A 23,606-nucleotide genomic window follows, 5' to 3' on the forward strand; every position below is an offset into this window, starting at 1 on the left:
TCTATTACAAGCCAAGAGGTGTACACATACCCCATAAAACTTAAATGAAAGTAAAAGCAAGTAAATGCACGCAAGGAGGTAAGGAAAGCGGAGTAGGCATGCATATTCACATAACACGTAGAAGCACGTAGGGTCAAATGAAGTGCAAATAGAAGGGTAGAGTGTACCTCCCTTGAAATTGGGGCCCAATGAAGTGAAATCACTTATTTATCCTCCAAAATAAAAGAAATGGTCAAGGTACCAATTTATTTGGAAAAATTAAAGAAAATGTGCAAAACAAAGCTCACTTGATCATAAAGCCCCCTAACGTCATGACTTAAGAAAACTATTTAAATGAAGCAAAGTGGCTAATTGAATCAAATAAGCAATGAAGTTGCAAAAATTAAAACTTCCAAGGACCCAATTGATGAAATTATTCAATTGATTGGGCCCTAGTGGAACAAGGGGAACTTGGGGGGTTGGAATGTAATATTTCTGAAGGTTTTTCATGCAGCTCATGCAATTCACGGATGAATATAGCTTCTGCAATTTCTATCTAGCATTTCTGCCGCAATTTTGTTCAAACTCCAGGTACCAGATCTAGATCCAATCATCTAAACTTCAAACTAAGCAAACCCAACATGAACTTAACACCCGAACCAGCAAAACACAGCAAGAAATCATGCACATATTGAACCTGAATCAAACAATACCCACGGACGAAATGGCTGCATCTACAAAAGAAGACTTGCTGCATTTTTCATTCAACCATTTCGCAGATCCAAGAAACTTTCGGCTAGTCAAATTCATGCCAAAACTTGATTTTCCCTCATGGCTACAACTTGTTAACAAAGAGATTCTTGGAAGGCTTCATGCCAATTTCATGCAACAAAAGAAAACAAGAAAGTTTCTACAACTAGAGTTAATGCCGGCTGCATTTTTATCTACCAACATAGGTTTCAGCAGGCTGCAATAAAGTTTCAGCAGGTGTAAAGCTTTCGGCAATTTATATTTTTCAGTGCAAGTGTGCAAGTCTTCCCATAATAAAAATCTGGGCCAGGCATCAAAGCTTTAATCTGGAACAAATGCGATCACATACATTCTTCTATCCAGACACACAGACCTTCGGCTAAAACCTTCAGCAAATTTCGGCTGCAAAACTGCAGCCTTTCAACAGTTTCGTTCACCATGCAAACTGATTACCCAACAAACAATGAAAAGAAAAATGACTACAGACTGTGATTTCACAACGTTCAATCCTCTTAACAAACATCAACTACCTTTAACTCCAGCAAATTAAATTCCAAGTATACGAATGCACAAAACAAAAAGGACAAAGCCGCGGGAAAACAAAACAGCAACTCGTGACACTTGCAAAAAGTGCTAAACCAGTCCTAAGCATTCAACTTTTGATCAAAACTCTCCAACCAAAGACCATAACTTTATACTAATTCATAAAACATATAACTGCCATCATCCCATCAAACAAAACTTCACAGGAAAATATATAAGTTACGACCAACTCTCATGCAAAATGGTTCGAAACCTTCTTGTTCACAATAATGTTCCTCTGCAAATTGGGTTGTTCATCAAACACTAGCAGTGCAAGCCAAAACCCAATCAAAATTTGCAAATTGCTTCATCTAACACTAAAATCTGACACCCAAGTGAACAACAAGGACAGGAAAGGTAGCGGCCAATCAAGACATTAGAACAACGAAAGAAGACAAACATAGCCTGTCGTGATTTTTGCTGAATTTTCCCTTTTTGCACACAGAGAATGCATAGGACGAACTCTTTTGGGTTCAAGGTTGCCATTTTAGGGCAGTCAATCAAGCAGGTAACAAGCATGAGAAACTTCACTGATGTGTGGATAAAGGAGGCCAAGGAAAAGGTTACCTTTGTTCCTTCGGATTGCAGGATAGCTCCTTTTCCTGCGGCTGTCTTCCCCTGGTTTTCATGGCTTCCTGCTCGGCCAAAACTCTCTCAAATCCTCCCTTTCCAGTCGTCACTTCCTTCCCTTTGATTTTTCAGCCGTCATTCTCTATCTCTCCCCTTTCTCCTAAACTCTCTCCCCTTTTGCTGTGTTTCTATTCACCTCCTTTTGCTTTCGTCTCTCTCTCCGTTAGCCACCCCCCACGAACAAGCTCCCCCTCTCTGTTTCGCTCTTTCGTTCATCCACAGCCGCCCCCCAGAAGCAATCTTCTGACCTTTCTCTTTATCTAGTTCTTGCTCACCACTCACTCTCTCAGTTTTTTCCCTTTTGCTCCAGTTTTTCCGTTTTTGCTTTCTCTCCCCACGATGAAACTCCCTTGCGGCTGCCCCCTCCTTTGCTTTTATATCCCAGTTCAACCCTAAGAACCTCTGTCCTTTTTCTGTATTTTGCAGCTTCAGGAGCCGTCCCAGATTTCTTTGCAAACGGCGCAAGTCCGCAGCTTTCATGCTGCGGCAACAATTTTCCTTTTTTTCCTTTTTCAGCTAATTAAAACAGAAATTAATAACAATAAAAATGAAATAAATGATAATAACAAAAATTTATAATAACAGAAATTGATATTGAACAGCAAATTACAACTTCCATTTTTCATCCATTTTCTTTTTTTTTTTTTCCTAAATGAACCAAACAAAAACAAAATTTAAATTAATTAGAAATGACTAAAATAGATAAATAAAAACAAAAATGCTATTTTTATTTTTTCTTTTTCCTCTTTTTCCATGATTTTTCCTTTTTTTCCATTTTTCATGATTTTCTACGCTAAAACCTTCAAAAACAAAAACTAAAAAACTAAAAAGTAAATAAAACTAAAAATAAAATAAAATAACATCTAAAGGGGCAAAACAAAAAATGCAAACCATTTAAAACAAAAATCATGAGATAAACAAAAATCAATAGACAAGACTTATCACTAAAACGAAGCATATAAATCAATTCAAAATTTGGTGTCTACAGTTTGCCCCTCTTTGTCTGAGTTTTGGAAAAACTTGAGACAAAGAAGTAGACACCAAATACTTACCTGTGTTATTGGGCTGCAAAAGATTCCAACGAACAGAAATTCTAATACGGGACTGACCCGAACATGGAAAATAAAACGGGACTGACCCGAACAGAAATTTAAAACGGGACTGACCCGAACAGAAATTTAAAACAGGACTGACCCGAACAGAAATTTAAAACGGGACTGACCCGAACAGCAATTTAAATGGGACTGGAATTTAAAATTGGGATAGACCCACGGGATAGACCCGGACAGAAATGTAAAATTGGGATAGACCCACGGGATAGACCCGGACTGAGATTTAAATTGGGATAGACCCACGGGATAGACCCGGACAGAAATGTAAAATTGATGAATTGAAGTGAGATGGAGTGTTGGTGGGATTGACCCATGTTTATTGGTGATGCAAATGAAAGAAGCGAAATGAAGTGTTAATGGGACTGACCCATGTTTGTTAGTGGTGCAAATGAAAATTGAAAGGCACACTAGTGGGACAAACCCATGCTCCAGTGGCGGTGAAAATGAAATGTCTTTTGACAATCGGACAGTGGGATCAAATCCGAACCTGCCGTGAGAACTTGATTTGATTTTTTGATTTTTTGATTTTTGGATTTTTGGATTTTTGGATTTTTTTTTTATTTTTGGATTTTTTTGATTGATTTTTTTTTTTTGAGGGAATCTTTTCAAAATTTGCCCCAGTATGATGAATTGGTCAGTGAGACGACATCTGAGCCTGACGGGGTGTGGACGGTCAGCGGGATAAAACCCGGTCCTGCCGAGATTGGCGGGATAAAACCCGGTCCCAATGTGATAAAAGCGGTCAGCGGGATTAAACCCGGTCCTGCCGAGATTGGCGGGATAAAACCCGGTCCCAATTTGATAAAAAGCGGTCAGCGGGATTACACCCGGTCCTGCCGAGATTGGCGGGATAAAACCCGGTCCCAATTTGATAAAAAGCGGTCAGCGGGATTATACCCGGTCCTGCCGAGATTGGCGGGATGAAATCCGGTCCCAATTTGATAAAAAGCGGTCAGCGGGATTATACCCGGTCCTGCCGTGATTGGCGGGATGAAACCCGGTCCCAATTTGATAAAAAGCGGTCAGCGGGATTATACCCGGTCCTGCCGTGATTGGCGGGATGAAACCCGGTCCCAATTTGATAAAAAGCGGTCAGCGGGATTATACCCGGTCCTGCCGAGATTGGCGGGATGAAACCCGGTCCCAATTTGATAAAAAGCGGTCAGCGGGATTAAACCCGGTCGGTCAGCGGGATTATACCCGGTCCTGCCGTGATTGGCGGGATGAAACCCGGTCCCAATTTGATTTTTGAAATGTTGGCGGCACAAAACTCAGGCCCAACTTGATTTTTGGAATGTTGGCGGCACGAAACTCAGGCCCAACTTGATTTTTGGAATGTTGGCGGCACGAAACTCAGGCCCAACGTGATAAAGTGAGGTTGGCGGCACTAAATCCAGGCCCAACGTGATAAAATGAGTGGTCAGTGGGATAAGATCCAGTCTTGCCATTCAATTGGTCAAGAAATTGAATTTGATTTGTCACGAAACAAGAGATTTGATTTTCCAAGAAACAAAAATTTGAATTTCGATTTTTGATTTTCGACTTTTGAACTTTTCTGATTTTTCGAGAGAATCTTTTTCAAAAATAATTTGCCCCAGTGTAGGGCCTTTTTCCCCTTCTTTCTTCTTTCTCTTCGGCATCGGCCTTCTACAACTCAGAAGCTTTTCGTCGACTTCAACTGTGAATACCTGCACAGGGGGCTTGTATGCACTCAAATAAAAGCAGCGTGATTGATTTGAAAATCTTGCTTGAGTCTTTGACGAAATCCTCAAATGGAGTATAAAAAGTTTGCCCCAGTGTGGGCTTATTTTATGAAATCTCATAAACAAAAATTTGCCCCAATATGGGCCCACTTGATTTCAAAAATTTTGCTTGGATGACGCTCCATTTGTTTGAACAAAGTAAGCATAGCATGTGAAGAAAATTGAAATGTCTTGCTTAAACTCATATAGCAAATTTCATGATGAATTTTCTCAAGATAACACCAAATTCAAGAAGATTTCTTCCTCACTTTGGCATCGGTGTTCAGGGTAACGGATCACCACTTCTTGTTGGCTCATCTTTCAGGACCAATCAAGTGACTTTATTTTTGATTTGGAAATGGCTAAAGGAAAATGGGAGGTCAAGATTTGCCTCATTTTGTGCCCAAATTGTGTGCAACCCTTTCTATACCACATCTTGGTGAAAGCAAAGAGTTTATCATCCTTATTTCTTAGGAAAACGTAGTCCACATATGAGCTTCATGGGCTTGCAAAATTTTGGGTAGAAATGATAGCTAAACATGTGAAATCTGGTTATACCCTTATGATCATGAGTGATCGATGGATTTTTATGAGCATAATCCACACTTTGGGTTGTCATGAAAGAATAAGTCAACGATGGACTTTATTAGCTTGTAATGTGGCTTGAAAACGATAGCTAAAGAAATAATTTTCAAGGACATTGCACCGAAGATCGCGTTTTTCTCAAAATTACCCTCAATTTGGACTCCAAGATCTTGGACTTTGTTTGACTTTTGTCATCACTCAACAGGGTCTTTCGGCATCAAATCTTTTTTTGCACCTTTCTTTTGCATTCATTTCGCTCATTTTTCTTTTCTTTTTCCCCCTTCGCGGGGTTTCACATGAAGAGCAGTGTCAACCTCACACCTAATCAATTCAGAATACAGCAAAAATTTTCGACATCAGAAATTTTCTTGACAGGGCCATTGCAAAGAACAGAAGTCAGGGCTTTCGGCTTTTGTACTGGGGTCAGGTGGGGTGCTTAGAAAAGTTAAGGCTTGAAAACGGATTTCAAAAGTGGTTTGAAGAATCTGAGATCGCATTGTTGCGCCAAACCCTATTTTAGGGTAAAATCAGAATTTGCCTCAGTTTTTGCTCAATTGAGGCTTTTCTCTTTCATTTTCTTTCTTTTTTTGATTTTTCGGCCTTCGGCCATTTTTGAACTTTCACAAAATTTGCCCCAATTTAATTTTGAACTGAGGTTCTCTTTTCTCTTTTGTCTTTTGATCTTGTGGCTTTTCACCTTTCACTTCTTGAAATTTTCCTTTTTCAACTCAACTTGCCCCAGTGTGGGGTTTGCGATTCTCAGGGGTTGCCAAACGAAGTATTTTATTTTGAAGGCTCAAAAAGGATAACTAAGGATAGAATATTTGATTGGAAAAGAAAATGGCCTGACTTGTATTCCGTTCCTTACAATAACTCTGAAAGGAAACTTTCATTAATGGGAAATTTTTGGCATGTATCTGAATTAACTGATTGAGGAAAACCCTTGTTCATCCATATTTGTGAAACGTTGGCGATCCACGCGGACAAATCTCTTCCCTTTCTTTTTTCCCAAAAATTGAAACCCAGATAGATTCAAATTTCTCCAATTTGTGATTCCCTCTTTTTTTTCCTTTTGGCATTTTTGCTTTTCTCTTTTCTCCCTTTTTTCAAAATTTCCCAATCTCCTTCCCCAATGTGGGGTGCGATCATATGTGCACTCGAAAAGAACCACCAATTTAGCTCAAACGAGGATGCAAGGGATGATCAGTGTTTAGATTGTAGAACTGACGGCCAAAGTATCATTCTTATACCTCATGACAATCGAAGTAGCGAAATGGTCATTGAAAATCCATTCTTCTTTTGATATTTGAAAATTTTTCAATGAAGGGTAGTGATCATTAAGACCCTTATTTGAAACGAAATTATTCTTTTAGAAGCTCAAATGGGAGAGCAAATGATAAAAATCTGTATAGGTAATGAAACGAATGCTCAAAGTATCATTCCAAATTTTCAAAACAAATAAGAATAATGCACCCTTTCGCTTTCACTTAGATGTGATTTGAGTCTAATTAGACACTATGGACATCTTTCCAAGTAAAGGTTGCCCCAATAGGGTCAATAGAAGTGGCAAAACACGAATTGTTCAGCGAAGGAGAAAAGGTATCTCATTGGGCCTTTTGAAGTACCTCTCTTATTTTTGAGCACTTTTATTGTACAGCTCGGATCACCCACCTGGTATGCATGAAGATTTTAGAGAGTATACACTTGTGAATCCTCAGACTGAGGTTAGAAAAAATCTCAATTTGGTTTTATTTCTCAAAATTCATCATGAACTCTCCAATGAGTAAGAATAAAGAATGAAATGTACATAAATATACACAAAACAATGATTGTCCAAAAAGTTTATTGCTGAAAAAGTTTGAAACAAATTTTCTCATTCAATTACGATACAAGTGAGAAGAGAGAAACTTGTAAAGAGCTCCACATATACACTTTTTGTCTCCTTTTCAAATATACAAAATTTCCCTTTGGAAAACAATTACAACATCTCTCAGAGGGTTTTCATCGTAGGATCCGCCCAAGAATCAAATAACACTTGTAATCTTCAAACTTTATTGGATTAAAATTATCATCAGATATAGAAGAACATTTTCGTCTTATTGAAATATTTTTATGAATGCAGGGGAGGGGAGAAACAAAAGAAAAATACCCCGAGTTAGTAGGCAAAACTGCAAAATCGGTATGCATGTCCTATGGGGGAGCCCTTTTGTGCCAAGGGTAGGCCTAGCATGAAAATGCAATCCTCCAGAGCAGGCACTATACCATACCTGATGGATCTGATCAACTCATTGAGTGAAAAAAATAATTTGAAAAATTTGGCCCATTGGAATGAGAAAAGACGTTGGTCAAAATAAGGACCTCGTCCGAAGGGATTGATCACTTTTGATCGATACAAGAATTTGCAAAAACGCACGGGTTTGACCTTGACGAACTTCCTATCGAAGAGATTGGAATTCGTTTTGACAACTTTTCTCAGTGAAGCACAGGTCAAAACTCCAACTGATCAAATGGCTGGATGCAACGGATGTTTTTCTCAAAATCGACTAGGTTTTTCATTTTTGAAATTCGACATTGAAACCCTAATTGGTCAAATGAAATTGACAATTTATTAAAAATCGACCGGATTACCCTAAAAAGGGAAACAGGTCAAATGAATGGAATGAAATTTAATTTATCCAAAATTAATCAGATCACCCTAAAAAGGGTAAATTGATCAACTAGACTGAACGAAACTTGATTTATTCAAAATCGGCTCGGTTGCCCTAAAAATGGGTAAATTGGCCAAATGAATGAAATTGAACTAGTGATTTATTCAAAAATCGGGCGAATGACCCTAAAAAGGGTAAATTGGTCAAATGAATTGACAATTTATTCAAAACCGACCAGGTGACCCTCAAAGGGTAAATTGGTCAAATGCATTGATGATTTATTGAAGAAATCGACCGGATGACCCTAAAAGGGTAATTTGGTCAATTGAATTGATAATTTATGCAAAAATCGACCGGATGACCCTAAAAAGGGTACATTGGTCAAATGGATTGGATGAAATGAATTTATTCAAAAATGACTAGATTGAACTAAAATTGAATGAATTGGAAAAAAATGGATTGGATAAGATGGATGATTTGTTCAAAAATCGATTGAATTATTCGCCCACTGGGTGGTTTCAAGAAATCATTACAATGCCTTGGTCTATGAGCTTCTAAAATCAAAATTTGGCCTCTATATTTATCGTCTCAACAATGAGGAATCATTTCTTCGAATTAACGTCCTTTTACGCAAGGGAATTTTACCAATTTTGAGAAAATGGTCAAAAAGTGATTATTAGATGCTCATATTCCAAAAATTGCTTCATGAAAATGATCGGATCTTTACCTTACCTTGTGCACTACCCCTTCGGACGGTACGAGAAAGGTAAACGTGCAAGTCTCATTTGGATTATATATCCGAGACATGGGGTGGTTTATTCCTAACACGGGATCCCCTAAATGGCGTTCCCTTTCTAGGGTTTATGCGTGATGCAAGTTATTAAAGCGATGTAAATATGTGACAAATATGACCTAAAGGACATAAATAATGCATCGGGGGAAAAAGGTCTAAAATGAAATGTATTTATTGAAAATCAAGTGTAATAGCTGAAATTTAAACATGTGAATCATCTAGTGGGTAAGTTACTAAAAGAGTGCCAAAGAGGCCTCTTATTACTAGGGCACATGAATGCAAACCAAGGAAACAATGAAATGGTTAGTGCAGTTGATAGTACACATAACACATTGGGAACAATTAAGGAAAAAAAATACAATAAAAACAAGTAAAAGGGGTGGAACCCCTTCCCTCGTGCCTAATGTGCTTAAAAATAGGGTGAGGCTGACTCTAATCTAGGAAAATTCTAACATGGATGCATGAGGCTGGGGTTCACTAATGCAACTAGACTCGATAAGTCTCGGCTCCCAAGCCTTCAGACCTAAAGGCGAAGGGTCATTACTCCCAGGGCCTTTGATCGGTGGCTCGAGTGATCCCTTAGGTAGCGCTATGGGCGCAGAGCACACCAGCCGCCTACCCAAGGCAATCGATCCTAATCCTACAAGGCGGTGTGGGAAACGCCCACGAAAATAAAAATAAAATGGGATAACAATAAATAAACGTGCACGTATGAAGTGCTCCCTATATTGAGGGAAAGGGTTGAGAACCAACGCGAGGCTCTAAAGGTGACCCCCCCCCCAAATGCAATGCAAGCGCGAGATAAACAAGTAAACATACATCCAATCAACCAATCACACGTACGTGAGTGAGGGAATAGTTTGATACGCGCGTGAGGAAAAGAGTCCTAAAAAGGAAAAATGCAACCCTAATATCCACATGCTATACATAAAAAATGTAGAAAAAGGAAAAGAATGGCTAAATCAAATGCTTGGACCCACTTAGGAAGTCCCCAGTGGAGTCGCCAACTGTCGCGCCCCACTTTTTTGATGATGTGTGTGGTGTGTGGTGTGCAATGTGTGAACGTGTGCAAAATGAAAAGTAAAAGGCCATGGGACTTAGAATGCGACGATTTGGCCAAGTGAAGTTCAAAAGGGTTTTTTGTATCAAAAATGGAGTCGCCACTTGGTATAGAGTTAGGGTGTACCAAGTCACCCAAAAATGATTTTTGTTTTTGAATAAAAAAGTAAATAAACCCTTTTTGAGAACTTTTGGGTCTACGTAACCAAAAGAGGGATCGGGGGTCACATTTGACGAAGGGGAAGGCAAGGATAAAAATCCAAGGCACCCCTTCGACCTAGCCAAGGCTAGTTGCGTGACTCAAACCAATTTTTCCTAATTTTTCTACCCAAGGTATGTATCGCGTATTGGATATGTCTATATGAATGCAAAAACCTAGACCTAGGGGGATTGGGGGAAATTTCTCTTCAAAGGTTGAGTGGTGCCAATCACATTAATTGTGAAGCCCAATAATGATCCTTTTGGAGAGGTCACACCTAAACCTAAATGACGTGAAAAATGAGTGGAATGCATGCCATGTGAAAGTGTGAGTTTGTGTGAAGTGAGAAAAATGATAAAAGTAATAAGATAAGAGTGAAGGTGTGCAAATGTAGATGAAAGTACTCGTGTGCGAGTGAAGATAAAAATGTTCGTGTGCAAGTGAAGATAAAAGGGTTCGTGTGCAAGTGGAGATAAAAAAAGTGTTCGTGTGCAAGTGAAAGTGATAAAAAGGTGCATGTGTGCAAATGAGACAAAAGTGAAAGTGTGATGATAAAGTGGATTGAGAATGCATGAGCCTAGGGAATTCATGCATATTGGGTACGGGGAGACCTAAGTCGTGACTCAATTTACCCTTTTATAGAGAGGATACAAGCGTGCTAAGGCTTTAGAAAAAGCCACACTCGTCTATATCCCATATTTAAGGGGACTTTCAAGCAAATGAACCCTATAACTAGCATGAAATGCAAAAATCCTAAAATGGAGGGAAAAGGGTTCGAGGGGCATGCAAAATGATAAAACTAAGAAAAATGCATGACATGTAGTGAACATGCAAATATGCACTAACAAAAAGGGATGGCCTAATGAGCCACAACTAGCATTGGACTAGTGTGGTGACGTACATTCATCCATTCCATTCATTCATGGTTATGAAAGCAAGTAGACATGCCAAAACGCTCGTAAACACGTAGCACGTAGCACTTAGCATGCTCGACTAGATGCAATAGCCTACTAAAGCAATTAAACATGTAGCAACAAAAACAAGCAAACAAGGGGAAGGGGAAATGGACCAGATGCTCTCCGAGCCCTATCTATTACAAGCCAAGAGGTGTACACATACCCCATAAAAGCATAAAAGGAAAGGGGAAATGGACCAGATGCTCTCCGAGCACTATCTATTACAAGCCAAGAGGTGTACACATACCCCATAAAAGCATAAAGGGGAAAGGGAAATGGACCAGATGCTCTCCGAGCCCTATCTATTACAAGCCAAGAGGTGTACACATACCCCATAAAACTTAAATGAAAGTAAAAGCAAGTAAATGCACGCAAGGAGGTAAGGAAAGCGGAGTAGGCATGCATATTCACATAACACGTAGAAGCACGTAGGGTCAAATGAAGTGCAAATAGAAGGGTAGAGTGTACCTCCCTTGAAATTGGGGCCCAATGAAGTGAAATCACTTATTTATCCTCCAAAATAAAAGAAATGGTCAAGGTACCAATTTATTTGGAAAAATTAAAGAAAATGTGCAAAACAAAGCTCACTTGATCATAAAGCCCCCTAACGTCATGACTTAAGAAAACTATTTAAATGAAGCAAAGTGGCTAATTGAATCAAATAAGCAATGAAGTTGCAAAAATTAAAACTTCCAAGGACCCAATTGATGAAATTATTCAATTGATTGGGCCCTAGTGGAACAAGGGGAACTTGGGGGGTTGGAATGTAATATTTCTGAAGGTTTTTCATGCAGCTCATGCAATTCACGGATGAATATAGCTTCTGCAATTTCTATCTAGCATTTCTGCCGCAATTTTGTTCAAACTCCAGGTACCAGATCTAGATCCAATCATCTAAACTTCAAACTAAGCAAACCCAACATGAACTTAACACCCGAACCAGCAAAACACAGCAAGAAATCATGCACATATTGAACCTGAATCAAACAATACCCACGGACGAAATGGCTGCATCTACAAAAGAAGACTTGCTGCATTTTTCATTCAACCATTTCGCAGATCCAAGAAACTTTCGGCTAGTCAAATTCATGCCAAAACTTGATTTTCCCTCATGGCTACAACTTGTTAACAAAGAGATTCTTGGAAGGCTTCATGCCAATTTCATGCAACAAAAGAAAACAAGAAAGTTTCTACAACTAGAGTTAATGCCGGCTGCATTTTTATCTACCAACATAGGTTTCAGCAGGCTGCAACAAAGTTTCAGCAGGTGTAAAGCTTTCGGCAATTTATATTTTTCAGTGCAAGTGTGCAAGTCTTCCCATAATAAAAATCTGGGCCAGGCATCAAAGCTTTAATCTGGAACAAATGCGATCACATACATTCTTCTATCCAGACACACAGACCTTCGGCTAAAACCTTCAGCAAATTTCGGCTGCAAAACTGCAGCCTTTCAACAGTTTCGTTCACCATGCAAACTGATTACCCAACAAACAATGAAAAGAAAAATGACTACAGACTGTGATTTCACAACGTTCAATCCTCTTAACAAACATCAACTACCTTTAACTCCAGCAAATTAAATTCCAAGTATACGAATGCACAAAACAAAAAGGACAAAGCCGCGGGAAAACAAAACAGCAACTCGTGACACTTGCAAAAAGTGCTAAACCAGTCCTAAGCATTCAACTTTTGATCAAAACTCTCCAACCAAAGACCATAACTTTATACTAATTCATAAAACATATAACTGCCATCATCCCATCAAACAAAACTTCACAGGAAAATATATAAGTTACGACCAACTCTCATGCAAAATGGTTCGAAACCTTCTTGTTCACAATAATGTTCCTCTGCAAATTGGGTTGTTCATCAAACACTAGCAGTGCAAGCCAAAACCCAATCAAAATTTGCAAATTGCTTCATCTAACACTAAAATCTGACACCCAAGTGAACAACAAGGACAGGAAAGGTAGCGGCCAATCAAGACATTAGAACAACGAAAGAAGACAAACATAGCCTGTCATGATTTTTGCTGAATTTTCCCTTTTTGCACACAGAGAATGCATAGGACGAACTCTTTTGGGTTCAAGGTTGCCATTTTAGGGCAGTCAATCAAGCAGGTAACAAGCATGAGAAACTTCACTGATGTGTGGATAAAGGAGGCCAAGGAAAAGGTTACCTTTGTTCCTTCGGATTGCAGGATAGCTCCTTTTCCTGCGGCTGTCTTCCCCTGGTTTTCCTGGCTTCCTGCTCGGCCAAAACTCTCTCAAATCCTCCCTTTCCAGTCGTCACTTCCTTCCCTTTGATTTTTCAGCCGTCATTCTCTATCTCTCCCCTTTCTCCTAAACTCTCTCCCCTTTTGCTGTGTTTCTATTCACCTCCTTTTGCTTTCGTCTCTCTCTCCGTTAGCCACCCCCCACGAACAAGCTCCCCCTCTCTGTTTCGCTCTTTCGTTCATCCACAGCCGCCCCCCAGAAGCAATCTTCTGACCTTTCTCTTTATCTAGTTCTTGCTCACCACTCACTCTCTCAGTTTTTTCCCTTTTGCTCCAGTTTTTCCGTTTTTGCTTTCTCTCCCCACGATGAAACTCCCTTGCGGCTGCCCCCTCCTTTGCTTTTATATCCCAGTTCAACCCTAAGAACCTCTGTCCTTTTTCTGTATTTTGCAGCTTCAGGAGCCGTCCCAGATTTCTTTGCAAACGGCGCAAGTCCGCAGCTTTCATGCTGCGGCAACAATTTTCCTTTTTTTCCTTTTTCAGCTAATTAAAACAGAAATTAATAACAATAAAAATGAAATAAATGATAATAACAAAAATTTATAATAACAGAAATTGATATTGAACAGCAAATTACAACTTCCATTTTTCATCCATTTTTTTTTTTTTTCCTAAATGAACCAAACAAAAACAAAATTTAAATTAATTAGAAATGACTAAAATAGATAAATAAAAACAAAAATGCTATTTTTATTTTTTCTTTTTCCTCTTTTTCCATGATTTTTCCTTTTTTTCCATTTTTCATGATTTTCTACGCTAAAACCTTCAAAAACAAAAACTAAAAAACTAAAAAGTAAATAAAACTAAAAATAAAATAAAATAACATCTAAAGGGGCAAAACAAAAAATGCAAACCATTTAAAACAAAAATCATGAGATAAACAAAAATCAATAGACAAGACTTATCACTAAAACGAAGCATATAAATCAATTCAAAATTTGGTGTCTACAGTTGTCAAATATCAATCCCGACTCTCTGGCCTTGAATGTAGGTCCCGAACGTACCATCATCAAATTAACTGGAAATTATCACTTTTAATCACGTTTTACTCCTTTTTCTACAATTAGCACCATTAATCAAATATAATTAGAATCAATCAATTAAAATAATATTTAGCTAAAATCAAGAGGAAAATAATTATAAATTTAGCAACAAATTATGACCTATCATTTATTATTTTCTCTATTGGTAAATTAAGATAAAATCTTCCTTTTCCATTTTTTGTCTAATCAAGTCTTCATTCTCTAGAAATCGAAATGCTCTTTGTTTGTTGGATTACACATCATTGCAAGTTTATTTACAACCTTTTTTTTTTTTTTTGCTCCTTAACCCTATTTTGTGCTTTTATGATGGAATGTTGCTTCTCTTGTATCTTTACCGTTATGATTCAAGCTAAAAGCGACTGGATATATACAAACAACTTTGAATCAATTAGAAAATTCTTTGTATCGGCGTAATAGTTTTTGATTGTACAGTATATCTTCTGATCCACGCATATAAGGTTGAGTTGAGGCTTTGAGATTGAAGTATTGATTCTTTTCACATTAGCGTTATACATTTATATTCAAAACCCTAAGCCACGACTCAGTAATAAATACGAGTCCAACTATAAAAAGTTCATAATACTCTTAAACAATAGAAACAAACATGTAAATCTCTATAATGAATGAGGTGAACCATCTTTTAATTTATTTCTATCATTTGAATCGTATGTTGTTTAGTATAAAAATTTTCAATAAACATAACGACAAAAGTTTATTTAAAGTTTCAGAGTTTCAATTCGAATTGTATAATAACTTGTATTTCATCACCTCATACAATAAGATTGTTTCTCTTGGTTTTATTAACAGGATTTCATGATTTTACTTACATATGGTATGACAATAGACCTGCAAACGAATTAAGTCACTCATGAGTGCTTGTGAGCCAATTCGATCAAGCATCGATTCGAGCACAAAAGAACTCAACTCATTAGTTAACGAGTCACTCGATTATATATATAATTTTTATTTTAATAGTAAAATTACATATATATTTTTAATAGTTTATTATTTGTTAAAGAAAATTTACTATTTTATTCATTTTTTAAAAAATAGAATGATTTTTTTTAATTTTTTTTTATTCGAACTCGACCTGGACTCGCGTCGAATTTAAGATCTAGTTCGAGTTCGAACTTGGTAACATTGAGTTGAGATTCGATTGGATTAGCCTAAAGATCAACTCGATTCGGATACGTCTGCAACTCTAGGTGACAACAATTAAGAAAACTCCTCATTCTAACATTAAAAAAAAAATGGGGGGAAAATATAACGACAAAGTTTCTTCAAGGTTTCAGAGTTTCAATTCGAATTCTATAACAACTTGTATTCCATCATCTTATTATACCAAAAGATAAGTCATGGGTTCTACTACCATGACTTCCACGTTTTTCTTCTTACAGATGACAACAATTAGAAAACTCGTCATTCTAACATTCCAAAAAACAGGCAAAAGAAATCCTCAATCTGGACCCTCAGAGTGTAGATTTGTATAATATATCTCCTTATCTACATACATACATACATACATATATATATATATATATATACAAGGTTGACCTCAGGCATTGAGAGATTGAAGTTTTGATTCTTTTCACATTTCGCCTTCACACACATTAATGTTAGAATTGATTCCTTTCACATTTCGCCAAAAACACTGGTCACGACTCAGTAATAAATGTCAGCACAAACAAACTTTCTTCGAAGTTTCCAGAGTTTCAATTTGAATTGCATAGCAACTTGAATTCCATTTATCCGAAAATCTTCAATCCAAGAGAAAAGGAAAACATATTTTATTATTGATCTATCCTTCCTTTTGTGGCGAATGGACAAAGCAACATTATTATTAATATAGCAATAAATCCGAGACCGACGGTCCAGAAAGTAGAGTGATGAGTGATGAAGACCCAAAATGCCAGGAAGCCTCCGTCATCTATTCTCTTCTTCTCTGTGTATGTGGCCCTGCCCTCGAACTCAATTCCTCAACCACCATAAACGACGTCATCCCATGCGCATGATCTATCCTTCCCATATAAATTCTCTCTTCACGATCGCAACCACCACCTTTCCACTCCACTCCCCCTTAGTTTACCTCAAACCCTCCAACTTTTCCATGGACCCCTCTGGAACCATCGTCTTCTCCACCGTCGGAGTAACCCAGTACGGCTTCGATATCTTCTCTGTCAAGCTTCCGAACCTCACCCAGCGTCGCCTCACTGACGGTGTCTCCGTTAACTTTAATGGCCAGTTCCTGGACGAAAACGAGGAGAGCCTCGTTTTCGTCTCCGAAAGGTCCGGTTCTCCTAGGATCTACCTTTCCAAACCCGAGCTCTCGGAACCGGAGCTCGTCCCGTCCCCTCCCGAAAGCCTGTTCCATGATCGTCCCGTTATCAAGAATCAACGGGCCTACTTCATTTCGGCTCATGAAGAGCCCGATAAGCTGTTTAAGAGCTGGTCGGCTTTGTACTCGACCCGGCTGGATGATAAGAAAGTACGGCGGTTGACGCCGCCTGGTGTGGCTGATTACAGCCCATCCGTTTCTCAAAGCGGGAAGTTTGTCGCCGTGGCTTCATATGGGTCTCGTGATTGGGGCGGTGAGTTTCACGAGCTACAAACGGATATTGTTGTTTTTCCAGAATCAGACCAGAACGCCCGAGTTACGGTCTGCCAGCACGGTGGCTGGCCAACCTGGTCGGGTGACTCCACCATCTATTTCCACCGCCAATCAGACGATGGATGGTGGAGCATTTACCGGGTCGATCTGCCCCAAAATTCTGACCTCTCCGATGCCCCGTATTTACCTGTCCGGGTCACCCCTGCTGGTGTCCACTGCTTCACGCCTGCAGCCATGCATAACGCCAAGAAACTCGCCGTGGCCACCCGTCGGAGGGGGAAAAGCAACCGCCAAATTGAAATCTTTGATGCTGAATCCAAATCATTTTACCCAGTGACTGAAACATTAAGCCCGAAATTCCATTGCTACAACCCGTTTTTCTCTCCGGACTCTACTTTTCTCGGATACCACCGATTCGGAGGCGAGTCAGCTCAACCCGGCGAGTCAATCGTCCCTTTCCTCGAAAAAGTATCCTCTCCAATAAAAGGGCTGGAAATGTTGAGGTTAAACGGTAATTTCCCTACGTTTTCACCGTCGGGCGAATTCATAGCCTACAACCCCGACTTCGAAGCTAATTCCGGCTTGAAAGTCATCAAATCGGACGGTTCAAAAAGATGGGCTCTATTCAGAAACCGTGTGACATTTTACCTGTCATGGAGCCCTGTTGAAAAAAACGTGATCTTCACGTCAATCGGGCCAATTTTCCAGTCATCCAGGACGACGGTCCAGATTGCACGAGTCACATTTGATCCAGCAAATCTAACCGCCGATCACGACGCAGAAATTCCGGTTGACATCAAAATTCTGACCAATGAGGATACAGGGAATAATGCATTTCCTTCCTGTTCGCCTGACGGAAAATTTATCGTCTTCCGTTCGGGCCGCTCCGGGCATAAGAATTTGTACATCGTCGATGCCGTTAACGGAGAATTTAACGGCGGGAGTATCCGTCGATTAACGGATGGACCGTGGATCGACACCATGCCTAGCTGGTCGCCCGATGGGAAATGGATTGCGTTCTCTTCAAATATGCATAATCCGGATGACGTGGAGCATTTTAGCATATATGTTATTGGGCAGGACGGGTCGGGTCTTCGGAGGATCCGCATAGCGGGTAACGAGGGTTCGGGCGGATTGGATCGGGAGAGATTGAACCACGTTTGTTGGAGTGCGGATTGTGAGTGGTTGTTATTCACGGCCAACTTGGGTGGCGTTACGGCTGAGCCGGTGTCGTTGCCGAATCAATTTCAGCCGTACGGAGACTTATATATGGTGAGATTGGACGGAACCGGGTTGAGGAGGCTGACATGGAATGGATACGAGAATGGGACGCCAGCCTGGTATCCGACGGGTGGTGACGTGGAATTGGACATGGGAAGATTGAATTTGAAGGGGAGTGAAACAGTCGGTGATAAGTTGAAGGGTGATTTTATTGAGCCTCTGTGGTTGCATTGAGAGATGCTGCTATTTAGCTTTCTTTTTACTGTGTTATTTTAAACATGTACTAGTAATAAATAATTGTGGGTTTTTTTTTTCCTTGACGAAATAAGAGTTGTATTACAGTGAAATTAATAATTAATAAAAATGCGAGTGCATAAGATTAAAAATAAAAAAGAATAAGTGAAAGATTGGAATTGTAATACTAACTGGTATTTACTACTGCTAGTCGGTCACTGTCACTTTTTTTTGGGGCCTTTTTGAGTTTTGAATGACTGACGTTGCCTACTTACTGGAGTGGTTGTTGTATTGAGAAAAGGTCTCATGCCAAATGTTAATTTTAAATTTGACATGGTGAACAAAATCTACGTACGTAGATTCAATTGGCAACAGTCTTAGGATTGGCTGATGAATTTAACTTCTTCCACCCCCAAATTTCCTCTCCATGCAACAAAGTCAAAGTAGTCTCCATGCAATATATTTTTTAAAATCTCATCATGCTCATTGACAAACTCAACAAAAAGAGTCAAAAGTCGGCAAAATATTTACTTACCATCGAAGACAAAGAAAGAGAAAAAAATTATATCAATGGAAGTACGATTGTTTTTTTTTTATTAATTTTTTTCCAGTAGGGATGTGATCATATTTAAAAAAAAAAAAAAGGCAGAAATGAATAACCTCTTACTTACGTCTCGACTCTTACAGTGGAGTATGATTGTTGTTAGTAGTACTGTATTCAAATAGAAGAAAGTGCGGTTTAGAAGCTGTATCATATTTTACTCCTTCAGTTGGAGTCATTTCCCAGTCGTCGTGACTTAGATTTCAATAGAAGAAACTGCAGAAAGTGCAGAAAGAAAAAAAAAGGAAAATGAAAAATGGGGAGTCAGTCAGTCGAGTCATGATGAATATTTGAAACAAAGGTGATGATTGATGATAACGATATATTTAAATAAATGAGTGCAGACAGGCAATAGTGCTTTTTAAAATTTCTTCTTGTGTTGTTTCTTAGTATTGTAAATATTAAATTCAATTTTGGTTTTTTTTTTCCAAGCCTTTTAATATGTCTAATCTAATTATAAAGTCTCAACAATATATCAAGTGTCTTTGCATAGCAGATTATTTAAATAATTTTTTGAAAAAAATATTATAATACTTTTTTTAATGTGATATATATAAGATAAAAAAGTAATTAAAAATACGTTGATTGTGCAAATAAAAAAAAAAATTCTAGAAATACCAAACAAGTCCGGAGTTTTGATCTGCAGGTTCATATTTACTCAAGGCCCAAGGAAGAACTGGATTTCCAAGGTGTATAATTGATAACAAATTGTTAAAAAAAAATTAAAGCATAAAGAGAAATGATATTCACGGAGTGTTTCAAGTGAAGTGTTTGCCACTACCACATGCTTTTTACTTTGAGGAAGTTTTTCCCTTTCTATTTCGATTTGTGAAGCCCCAGTTTAGATGATTAAAAATTACTTTTCAATTTTTAAAAAGAATGAAATTGACCTAATTTTTTGTCTCAATTATCCACAATTAGCCAATTATGATTTTTTCAACTATTCAAGGTATACGTTGAGCTATTTTATTTTTCTTCTGTTAAGTTTAGGAGTTGAATCATTGATCTGAATACATTAATAAGTGTTTACATCACACATACTCCCAAATTGTTTCAAGAGTAAGACACGCAATTGTTTTCCGAATTTATAGTTTGATCCAAATTATAATATACAAAATTGATGCGCATAAGAAATTTCTTTTCCATGCCAAAAAAACAACATTAATATGATAAGGTTTGTTTGGATACCATATTATTTCAAATAATATTTCGTTTGCATTATAAACCCAACTTTTTATATTTCTAACCACCTTTTTATGTTACATCTATCACATCATAAAAATTGTTACAGTAATTATTCCAAATAATACTCTATCCAAACAAACACAAATATATATATATATATATCTCTTCTTCTTAAAAAAAGAAAAAGAAAAAAGAATGACACAATCTATTCAAATCTAACTAGATGTGGAGATAAGATCGGAGAGAGGTTTGTTTGGATATCAAATTATTTCAAATAATGTTTCGTTTGTATCATAAATACATTTTTCAACTCACCTTTTATATTTTCAACTACATTTTTATCTCACACGTATCATATCACAAAAAATGCTACAGTGATTATTTCAAACAATACTCTATCCAAACAAGTATAACAGATTGAGATGATTTAAAAAAAATAATTTACTTTACAAATTCCAATCATCTTTTTATCTTCTAAATCACCTTTTTATCTCATATAGATCACATCACAAAAAAGTGCTACAGTAATTATCTCAAATAAATCATCCAAATAAACTTCTATCCAAACAAATCAAATTTGATTTTTCAATTTTCAATTTTCAAATTGAAATACATTTCTCATTCCAACTTTTTATATTTCTAACCACATTTTTATCTCACATACATCAAATCACAAAAAGTATTACAGTAATTATTCCAAATAATATTTCAAATAATACTCTATCCAAACAAATCTCTTCTTCTTCTTATTCTTCAAAAAAAAAAAAAAAAAGGAATGACACAATCTATTCAAATCTAACTAGATGTGGAGATAAGATCGGAGAGAGGTTTGTTTGGATATCAAATTATTTCAAATAATGTTTCGTTTGTATCATAAACACATTTTTCAACTCACCTTTTATATTTTCAACTACATTTTTATCTCACACGTATCATATCACAAAAAGTGCTACAGTAATTATTTCAAATAATACTCTATCCAAGCAAGTATAACGGATTGAGATGATTTAAAAAAAATAATTTACTTTACAAATTCCAATCATCTTTTTATCTTCTAAATCACCTTTTTATCTCATATAGATCACATCACAAAAAAGTGCTACAGTAATTATCTCAAATAAATCATCCAAATAAACTTCTATCCAAACAAATTAAATTTGATATTTCAAATTTCAATTTTCAAATTGAAATACATTTCTCATTCCAACATTTTATATTTCTAACCACATTTTTATCTCACATACATCAAATCACAAAAAGTATTACAGTAATTATTCCAAATAATATTTCAAATAATACTCTATCCAAACAAATCTCTTCTTCTTCTTATTCTTCAAAAAAAAAAAGAAAAGGAATGACACAATCTATTCAAATCTAACTAGATGTGGAGATAAGATCGGAGAGAGGTTTGTTTGGATATCAAATTATTTCAAATAATGTTTCGTTTGTATCATAAACACATTTTTCAACTCACCTTTTATATTTTCAACTACATTTTTATCTCACACGTATCATATCACAAAAAGTGCTACAGTAATTATTTCAAATAATACTCTATCCAAATAAGTATAACGGATTGAGATGATTTTAAAAAAATAATTTACTTTACAAATTCCAATCATTTTTTTATCTTCTAAATCACCTTTTTATCTCACATAGATCACATCACAAAAAAAGTGCTACAGTAATTATCTCTAATAAATCATCCAAATAAACTTCTATCAAAACAAATCAAATTTGATATTTCAATTTTCAATTTTCAAATTGAAATACATTTCTCATTCCAACATTTTATATTTCTAACCACATTTTTATCTCACATACATCAAATCACAAAAATTATTACAGTAATTATTCCAAATAATATTTCAAATAATACTCTATCCAACCAAATCTCTTCTTCTTCTTATTCTTCAAAAAAAAAAAAAAAAGGAATGACACAATCTATTCAAATCTAACTAGATGTGGAGATAAGATCGGAGTTCTCCTTCTTATTCTTCAAAAAAAAAGAAGAGGATTGACACAATCTATTCAAATCTAACTAGATGTGGAGATAAGATCGGAGAGCGGTTTGTTTGGATATCAAATTATTTCAAATAATACTCTATCCAACCAAATCTCTTCTTCTTCTTATTCTTCAAAAAAAAAAAAAAAGGAATGACACAATCTATTCAAATCTAACTAGATGTGGAGATAAGATCGGAGAGAGGTTTGTTTGGATATCAAATTATTTCAAATAATGTTTCGTTTGTATCATAAACACATTTTTCAACTCACCTTTTATATTTTCAACTACATTTTTATCTCACACGTATCATATCACAAAAAGTGTTACAGTAATTATTTCAAATAATACTCTATCCAAACAAGTATAATGGATTGAGATGATTTAAAAAAAATAATTTACTTCAAAAATTTTAATCATATTTTTATCTTCTAAATCACATTTTTATCTCACATAGATCACATCACAAAAAAGTGCTACAGTAATCATCCAAATAAACTTCTATCCAAACCAATCAAATTTGATATTTCAATTTTCAATTTTCAAATTGAAATACATTTATCATTCCAACTTTTTATATTTCTAACCACATTTTTATCTCACATACATCAAATCACAAAAAGTATTACAGTAATTATTCCAAATAATATTTCAAATAATACTCTATCCAAACAAATCTCTTCTCCTTCTTATTCTTCAAAAAAAAAGAAGAGGATTGACACAATCTATTCAAATCTAACTAGATGTGGAGATAAGATCGGAGAGCGGTTTGTTTGGATATCAAATTATTTCAAATAATGTTTCGTTTGTATCATAAACACATTTTTTAACCCACCTTTTATATTTTCAACTACATTTTTATCTCACACATATCATATCACAAAAAGTGCTACAGTAATTATTTTAAATAATACTCTATCTAAACAAGTATAACGGATTGAGATGATTTAAAAAAAATAATTTACTTCACAAATTTCAATCATCTTTTTATCTTCTAAATCACCTTTTTATCTCACATAGATCACATCACAAAAAAGTGCTACAGTAATTATCTCAAATAAATCATTCAAATAAACTTCTATCCAAACGAATCAAATTTGAAATTTCAATTTTCAAACACATTGTAAGTTATTTGAGATATTTTTACTGTAGCACTTTTTGTGATGTGATGTATGTGAGATAAAAAGGTAATTGGGAAGATAAAAAGGTGTATTGGAAATTGTAATGATGATGTAAGCAAATATATTTGGGCAAATAACTTACAATCCAAACACACTCAGTGTAGTAAAAAGAAATTTGTTCCCCCCACACACACACACAAAAAAGGGAAAATTTTACCATTAGCAAATATCCAACTCGCCATCCTAGTTTTACTTATTTTCCCTTTTTTAGACCAACA

At 36.6% G+C, this 23,606-nt stretch overlaps 1 protein-coding gene across 1 annotated transcript; it reads left to right on the forward strand.

The window, feature by feature from the left end:
* The first annotated feature begins 16,162 nt into the window (after window positions 1-16,162).
* LOC113702423 (uncharacterized) lies at window positions 16,163-18,626 on the forward strand. Its single transcript, XM_027223635.2, has one exon. The coding sequence runs from the start codon at window positions 16,260-16,262 to the stop codon at window positions 18,414-18,416; it is 2,157 nt and encodes a 718-aa protein (XP_027079436.1). The 5' UTR covers window positions 16,163-16,259; the 3' UTR covers window positions 18,417-18,626.
* The last annotated feature ends 4,980 nt before the right edge of the window (window positions 18,627-23,606 follow it).

The sequence above is a fragment of the Coffea arabica genome, chromosome 7e (assembly GCF_036785885.1).
Source record: "Coffea arabica cultivar ET-39 chromosome 7e, Coffea Arabica ET-39 HiFi, whole genome shotgun sequence".
Taxonomy (NCBI): Eukaryota; Viridiplantae; Streptophyta; class Magnoliopsida; order Gentianales; family Rubiaceae; genus Coffea; species Coffea arabica.

Excerpts from the sequence above, each read along its gene's own strand:
- LOC113702423 (XM_027223635.2), top strand. The coding sequence starts at position 16,260 with ATGCCAGGAAGCCTCCGTCATCTATTCTCTTCTTCTCTGTGTATGTGG.